We start from the raw sequence: 8,754 nt of genomic DNA, 5'->3' as shown, positions 1-8,754 counted from the left end.
CCCGAGAGGAGAATGGACTGCAGCGTGACCATCCCCCCTGGGGGGTGATTTCTCGCTTTCTGTCTCTGTCTGTCTCTGTCTGGCGAGCGCACGTGCCCTATAGCAAAAACCTCTCCAAAAAAAAAAAAAAATAAGAACTTGATGTCAGCAGGTGTCATGGTGATTAAGGCGACTGGACTCCCGCGTGGCTGACCGTGGTTCAAGTCCCGGACCTGGCAGCTTGCTTTCTCACTTTCCTTCTCTCTCACTCTCTTTCTGGTCAATCTCAAAAAGGAGGTAAAATATAAAATATTGACAATGAATAAAAGTAAATAAAAATTAATTCTTTAAAAAAAAGAACTTAATATAGAGGGGCCAACAGATGGCATGGAGGTTAAGGCAGCTGGATCCCACATGGTCCACTGAGCAGTTTGAGTGCCAGACCCAGAGGCTTGAAAATCATGCCAGATGAGTGTGCATGTATACCCAAAATCCCAAAAAGAGAAGGAACTGTCCCATGGCCACGCCCCACCCCCGGGGAGTAGTGTGATTTCTCACTATCCCTCCCTTTCATCTCTTCGGTGAGCACACATGTCCTATAGGAGAAACTAAACAAACAAACAAAGAATTTAAGATGGAATACAAAATAATTCATCGCAGGTATGAATGGAACAAATGCAGGTAAGGTATGATGTATTAATTCAGAACATGAGACAGAGCTACGGATATTGAAGTAGGAAAAAAAGCATAACAAGTCTAAGGTAAAAATCTTATGATTTAGGCAAGGTCAAATAGTACATTTAGAGACAAAAGAAAAGCACAGTTAGTTTACTAATACCATAAGAAGAAAAAAGCTTATATACTAATATCTGGCATATTATACTATAAGCAAATATTTTTTCCTCTTAAAAAAAAAAATGGAGAGGTTTTTGCTACAGGGCACATGCACTCGCCAGAAAGAGACAGAGAGACAGAAAGCAGGAAATCACCCCCAAGGGAAAATGGCCACACCACAACCCCTTCTCCTCCATTCTCCTCTCGGGATATTGGGCACACACACACATGCACCCGGTTTGAGTTTAAGCCACCAAGTCAAGGACTTGAACTGCGGTTGACCACATGGGAGTCCAGCAACATAGCCATTATGCCATTTGCTGGTCTCTGTACATGAATATTAATCAGAGATAAAATAGAATTATTTCACTTCAAATATCTAAAAGCTATTTATAATTACAAAGTTCATTTATGAAATAATAATGCACTAATAACTCCCAAATATTTACTACATTGCTCATTTCTCACACCACTATATAGAAAAATAAAAAAGTGTTATGTGTGAATTTTAAGGCAATCAAGATAAAAAAAAGATAGTCAATATTCATGTGTGGCTGTCAAGTCACTACTACATATATGAGAAAAGTAATTTTCTTATAATACTCCTCTGTAAACATAATTTTAGAGATATTTAACATTCATGCTATCCTCTGAAGCATTAGTGTTGACAGACCACAGATACAAAAATTTCAAGCTTAGAGTAACTCAAACTCCAATATTAAACATATTAATTCCACTTTTTACTACGATGCTTCAAGTAGAGTCAGTTTACTCACCAACAATAGTTCTATAGGCGTCTATCATTCACCAAATACAGGCAGAACATCCCTTATCCAAAATGCTGGAGACTAGAAGCTTCAAATTTCAAATTTTTTTTATTTTGAAATATTTGCATATTCAAAATGAGATACCTTGGGGACAGGACCAAGTCTAAATATGAAATTGATTTGTTTTATATACACCATACACTCATAATCAAAAGGTAATTATAGATATATTTTTTATTACAGTATTTTGACTGTGACCTGATATGAAGGCAGGTGTGGAATTTTCTGCTTGTGGTGTCATATCAGCACTCAAAAGGTTTTGGATTTTGGAGCATTTCAGATTTTGGGTTTTCAGATTAGGGATGCACGACCTGTACTTTCATATATATTATCATATCTGACCACTAATAAACAATATTGTGAAACAGATACTCATTTACAAATGAGTTGGTCATTTCTGATGCATTAAGTAACCTGTTCATAATCACAGAACTAGTAGTCAAACATGTGAATATTTATTGAGCATCTAATATATTCTGGAAACTTAAAGTATTAATAACATACCGAATAAAATAAAATCTTTACCTTTGTCTAATTTTTCAAAATGCAAAGAAGTAACTACAGCAGACCATAGTGCTTCTGCAGAGTAATCGTGAATTGACCATCCAATGGGAATATGTAAAGGAGTAAATGCTACACTATTAACAGTCACACAAGGACAACAGGCGAAGGCTAGGACACAGGACTCCCTGCCCAAAAGAGAGGTCTACACAGCATGCTGCACTGACTGCCAAATTTGAACCCAGGCCAACATTTTCCAGTATGTACACACAATACATACACAGGTTACCACCAGCTGGTAAGCATCAATCTTATGAAGAAACATTTTAAAACACTGAGTGAGGGCACAGCCCAGGAATCCTGAAGCCTTGGACCACCTATGTAGGTTTGAGAGACACTTTTTATTCTGGAAGCCCTGCAACTACCCTAAAAATTGATGTATTCTAGAACAGACCTAATGGCGAAGCGACTTCCAGTCATTTGGAAAGGATGGGATGAAAAGGAACCTTGGTGATAATTTTGACGTCTGCAAGATTCAGTACCAGTGTAACGGGATTAGCAGTAACACCTTCACTGCAGAAGAAGCCACCTGGCGTTGTAACTGGCAGCAACTGAGAACTAACCCTTTCCCATCTCTTGGATGTCATTCATGAAGCTCAAAGTGATCCCTGCTGAATGCGATTAATTTTATAAACAACAAAAACAAAAACCAGGTCAAATGGTGGCCAAGCCTACATAGAACTATGCTTCGTGGTGTTCTGGGCAAAACCCTTCGACTTTGTGGGCTATACCATTCAGTATGGCTGTATAGCTCACTGTGATTTCGAACATGTTGGTGGTGTTGTCATGTGTTCTGGACCATCAATGGAGCCTACCATTCAAAATTCAGATATTATCTTTGCAGAAAATATTAGTCGACATTTTTATGGTATCCAAAGAGGTGACGCTGTAATTACAAAAAGCCCGAGTGGCCCAAAATCAAACATTTGCAAAAGAGTCATTGGTTTGGGAGGAGACAAAATCCACACCACTAGCTCGTCAAATTTCTTTAAAAGCCATAATTATGTGCCCATGGTCCTGTTTGGTTAGAAGGTGATATTCTACAGAATTCTACAGACTCCTGGTTCTATGGACCTATTCCATATGGACTTAGCAAAGGACGAATTTTTTTTAAGATTTAGCCTCTCAGTGATTTGGGCTTTCTACATGACAGCCATAATGGACACAGATTTTCTGATGATTGGCAAGGATTTATTCTTTTGACTTGATTACTGTCTCCTTTTCAAGTGAATTTATTATTGACATTAAAACCATGTACTTACCAATAAACTATTCTATTTTGTTTTAAAAAAATAATAAAACAGAGTGATTTAAAGAATTATCAAAGTATACTGATATATTTTATTCCCTAAAATGATTTCCAAAGGTACTAAAGCCTATATTTTGGTGTTTTTTTTTTTTTTTTTTTTTTTGAGAGGTTTTTGCTACAGGGTGCATGCGCTTGCCAGACAGACAGACAAGACAGACAGAAAGCAAGAAATCACCCCCCAGGGGGATGGCCACACCGCAACCCCTTCTCCTCCATTTTCCTCTCGGGACCCTGGGCACGCACGCACACGCGCCTGGCATGAGTTTTAAGCCACCAGGTCCAGGACGTGAACCATGGTCGACTACATGGGAATCCAGCGACATAGCCATTATACTAACTGCTGGTTCCCTAAAGTCTATGTTTTAAATCGACATCTTTCTCAGTCATTCCATGTGTTCTATGACAATAAAAATTATCTTCTCTAATGACTTCTCTATGTTCCAAAGGAAACTTATGTCCTAAAATAAAATTTCTAACACTTTGATATACAAGCGCCTCGAACTAACCATACACAAACAACATTATGTTCCATCTCTTCTTACATGTCACTCTTCTTATGGTCACAGATATCCTGAAAGCAATTTCAAACTCAGCTGACATGTCATGGCAATTCTATTGCCTAGGTGTATTTCATATCCACAAACTCCTTTCACTATTCATTAATTCATTTAATATTGAGTGTCTACTACGATGAAGGCATTGAAACAAGTTCTAATTTCTTTTTTTTTTTTTTAAATGTCTCTCATCAGAAAGACACAGGCAGGCAGAGTTAACTTCAACAGGCACTCCCCATGCCACAGTCCCCCTCCCTAGCCCTCCAGCAAGTCAGGATCTTGGTTGTGTGCACATCATGTATGTGGCAAGAGAACCTGCCAATGGCGAGACCAGCAGTTAGCGTAATGGCTATGTTGCTGGACTCCCATGTAGTCAACTGCAGTTAGAGTCCTGGACCCGGTGGCTTGAAACTCACGCTGGGTGCGTATGCATGTGTGCCCAAGATCCCGAGAGGAGAATGGAGGAGAAGGGACTGCAGTATGGCCATCCCCCCTGGGGGGTGATTTCTTACTTTCTGTCTCTCCCTGTTTGTCTGGTGAGCGCACGTGCCCTATAGCAAAACCCTCTCAAAAAAAGAAAAAAGGAGAGAATCTGCCAATGGCCATGTGGCTTCTAGCACCGCAGATCAGTATGTGGCACCAAGGTTGGGCCAAAACAAGTTCTTATTTTTCATCCAGATACAGTGAATATGTTCTCATCAGACGTCACTCTGCTTCCTGTTCCTCCTGCTTTGGATCCTTCTCATCGCTGTTAGCAGAGCAATCTTGCAAAGCTATAAATCTTAGTACATTACTAGCCTCTTTCAAAAAACTTTAATAGTTTCTATACAATTAAAAACAATTAAATTCAAATTCCTTATTACGACTTTTAAGGGGTATCACATGTTAGAGTCTTATCTCCTCACTAACATGCACTGGACTCACTCCAGCCCTAATGAAAGACTAATCCTTATTAGAACACAGTTCATGCTTTCCTTCTTTGTGCCTTTGCTTGCCATTGCAAAATAATAAAAATGGCTCCCAATAACTACACCCATGCCCCCTGCAATATGACTTTGCCATATCTTTCATCCAGAGGCAGTGCCTTGGGGGTGGATAGTTGTACACTGGTGGAATGCGACACTCTGCAAGGCTGACCCACGTGGGAAGTTCTGGGCTCAGGTTTGGAGACCTCCCTGAGAACAGCAGGCATGTGCATGCCCAGGATCTGGGGCTGGCTGAGACTGGGGTGGATAATGGCATCAAGATCCTGCTGGGGGTGCTGTGTGTGTCTCTCTCTTTCTTGCTCATGGAAAAAATAAGTAAATAAACTTAAAAAAAAAAAAAAAGAGTAGAGTCTATTTCTCGTATCACTTAAATATGGGCTGGATCTGACTTCATCTGAACATACAATGCAGCAAGAATACCAATGGTGGGTCTGCCAAGCCTCAGGCTTTGAGTCCTTGCGCTTTCACTTTCCCTCTCAGAAGCCAGTCATGTTAAAACCAGGCTCCCTTGCTAGAGAAGTCACAGAGAAAGAGGCCACATGGAGGGGACTGAAGACAGTTCTGTAGACAGCAAGCACCAAGCCCTCTTAGATCTAGCAGCAGACAACTGCTTCAGCCAACACCACCTAGAATGAGAGATGAGCCATAAAATTGCAAAAGCAATAAAATGACTGATGTCTGAAGCCACCAAGTTTGAGGTTTATTTTTTTTTTGAGGATGGTTTTTAATACAGAAATAGGGAACTAGGTAATTCACACATATACTCATTATTTCTGCTTAGAATTCACTTCTTTTTGCCTCCTCCATCTACTCCATTCTCATTGTTAAAACTTTATCTGCTATCAGGTCAAAAGGCTCCTCTTCAATGAAATTATGATTCTTCAAAGAGAATTAGTGTCACTTTTCAAAAACAACAGTGTTCCTACTACAGCTGTTACCCTTTTTTGTCATCTTCTACAGTGCACTTTAATCTAAAAGGGCACAACTGGTTATACTCACTGCGTTCCCCACATTCTCACACAGAACAGAATCAAAAAATGCCTGAGAGTGATAAAAGCAATGGCCAAGGTGAGGAATACTTCATTTCAGTAAATCCTGCTTATTTTCTTACCTGTGGGATCCCAAGTTATATTGTGTGCTATTGATTCCAGAAAAAACTGGCCACTTTTCTGCCACTGACTATACGGTTCCTAAAATTAAAAAAAGAAAATAATTTAGCTAATTATGACTGGCATCTTTATCAAATGTATATGTTCATGCTTATTAGTGACAATAACACAGGTAAGTCATGTTCAGGCGAGAAAATAAGGGAGTATGTGATGGAGTATGCTAGAGAAAGAACAGCCTTCCTGGAGCTCCAAGTCTGTCTGCAGTGTCAATAACCAATAAGTATGTTACCTTGGATAACCGTTACTAACCTCAGATTTAATTATTGTTATTATTATAGTTACAGTCAAAATTTTAACTCAAATGTATATTTGTGGATGTGCTCTTTGAGGCTTCCTTTTTTAAAAAAGTTTTACCTCCACCTGAGATCATGACAGTGTGTGGAAAATTCAGAATAAAAGATGTAGCACTTCCTTAACATTACATCATTTTTTTAAGAATTATTTAGTTTTATTTATTATTTTTTTAAATTTGACCAGAGTGAAAAAGTAAGCCACCAGGTCCAGGACTTGAATCACTGTTGGCCATGTGGGGATCCAGCATCTTAACCACCACACCTCCTGCTGGCCCTAAATTATATAATTGAAGGTCTTTCCAGTTCTTCCTCCTTTTAATTGCCACAGGTAATGTATACCCACTAACCAAAAAGAAAACAGAGAGAGAGAGGGAGGATGCATCCCCAAAGAATGTGGTCAAACTCCAGTCTTTACTCCTCACTTTCCCGCCCTGTCAGGATTTGGGGCATGCACACACAGATACCCAGCATGTTTTTCACTCTACAAGAACTGAGATTCAAACCGTGGTCAGGCATGTAGGATGTGGCTCTCTTAACCCAGAGGCTATGGGGCCAGTGTAAGGCTTTTTAATTTCTTAAAGCAATTATTTTTCAAACTTTTTTGCCTGCAAATCATTAAGAAACACATGTTTAACTGTAACCCAGAACACACAGACATATTTTATAGAAATGCAACTTGGTTTACCCTTTCCACATGTGATGCTCTCTGACATTTTCTATTTCTTTTTTTTTTTTTTAATTCAAATTATGGCCTATTATGCTGAGTTCACTGCCCACTAACAACTGAGATCCATAAGCATACTCTTACTACATTAGTTTCCAAAGTTTAAGTGGGGCCAGTGGATGTAATGATTATGTCACTGGACTCCCACGTAGTCAATCGTGGTTCAAGTTCCAGACTCAGCAGTTTAAATCCCACACTGGGCATATGTGTGTGTGTGTGCCCAAATTCCAAGAGGAGAATGGAGAAGGCATTGCAGTGTGGCCACCCCCCCGAGGGGGTGATTTCCTGCTTTCTGACTCTCTGCCTCCCTAGCAAGTGAACATGAACTATCGTAAAAATCTCTCCTAAAAAAAAAAAAAAAGTATGTATACACACACACTCACACATATAAATAAATATATTTAAGAACAAAAAAAATAGTACCCTGGCTATTGAAATTCAAATTTCCAAGACCTATATCCAAAAATTCAGATACAAAAGGTCCAGGGTGGAGCATAAGAACCTGCAATTGAAACCAGCACCCTACGTGATTTGGGCATTAGTGGCTGCAGCATACACATTCAAGAAATACTGCCGTGCAGGAACGGCTCTCAATAACAATGCACATCACAAGCCTGTCTAGGACCAGGCATATGAACGCATGACGACATGCTCACATTCACAGATCTATAAATTCCCAGCTTAGGATCTAGATTCATGTATCCACCAGTATCTAAAGTGTATATCAAATGAAGAATCGCCATCTTAAAAGAATACTCCAGAATGCATAGAAAAGGGAGTAATATTTTTTAATGAAGATCTAAAGATTCTCTGACGTTATATCCTAAAATTTCAGATTTTGTGTATCTTCCAAGTTTATATTCCTTTTCCATTTGATCCATTTTTCTCTTCAAGTTTTTTTCATTTTACTTTACTGCCTATCAATAAATCAGCCTCTTCTGGTTATTTTACACTATATATTAATCAATTAAAAGTATTAAGAGAAAATGAGCCAGAGCAAAATCTTTAGAGAATTTTAAAACAAAGCATTTCTGGGACCAGCAAATGGCATAAGGGCTACATTGCTGAACTCCCATGTAGTCAACCACATTTCAAGTCCCAGACCCAGTGGCTTAAACTCATGACAGTCACATGTGGGTGCGTGCCCAAGATCCTGAGAGGAGAATGGAGGAGAAGGGATTGCAGTGTGGCCAACCCCCCACCCCCAGGGTGATTTCTTGCTTTCTGTCTCTCTGTCCCTCTCTGTCTTTCTGGAGAGTACACATGCCCTATAGCAAAAACCTCTCCAAAAATAAAATAAAATAAAATAAATTTAAAAAATAAAAAAATAATAAATAAAATAAATTAAGGCATTTCAACAAAAATACCAATTTTGTTAAAGTCGATTATTTCATTCAACAAATATTTATTGAATATTAAAATATACTGTTTTGGGGTCAGCAAATACTTTAATGGTTACATCGCTGGACTCCCATGTAGTCGACTATGGTTCGAGTCCCAGACCCGGGGGCGTTAACT

At 39.1% G+C, this 8,754-nt stretch overlaps 1 protein-coding gene and 1 pseudogene across 3 annotated transcripts in view; one reads left to right on the top strand and one right to left on the bottom strand.

Moving 5' to 3' along the window:
• Positions 1–8,754, bottom strand: part of DMXL1 (Dmx like 1) — a 216,224-nt gene that overhangs the window by 170,218 nt on the left and 37,252 nt on the right. For all 3 annotated transcript variants that reach the window (XM_014593197.1, XM_027765897.1, XM_006162337.2), the window contains exon 4: positions 6,162–6,240. In XM_014593197.1, the coding sequence (XP_014448683.1) occupies positions 6,162–6,240 (79 nt within the window). The remainder of the gene's footprint in view (positions 1–6,161; positions 6,241–8,754) is intronic.
• Positions 2,605–3,485, top strand: LOC102501078 (mitochondrial inner membrane protease subunit 1 pseudogene; annotated as a pseudogene).

The sequence above is a fragment of the Tupaia chinensis genome, unplaced genomic scaffold (assembly GCF_000334495.1).
Source record: "Tupaia chinensis unplaced genomic scaffold, TupChi_1.0 Scaffold139897_1, whole genome shotgun sequence".
NCBI classification, from domain to species: domain Eukaryota; kingdom Metazoa; phylum Chordata; class Mammalia; order Scandentia; family Tupaiidae; genus Tupaia; species Tupaia belangeri.
Note: the sequence above shows the minus strand (reverse complement) of the source record. Positions and strands in the feature narration are given on the sequence as shown.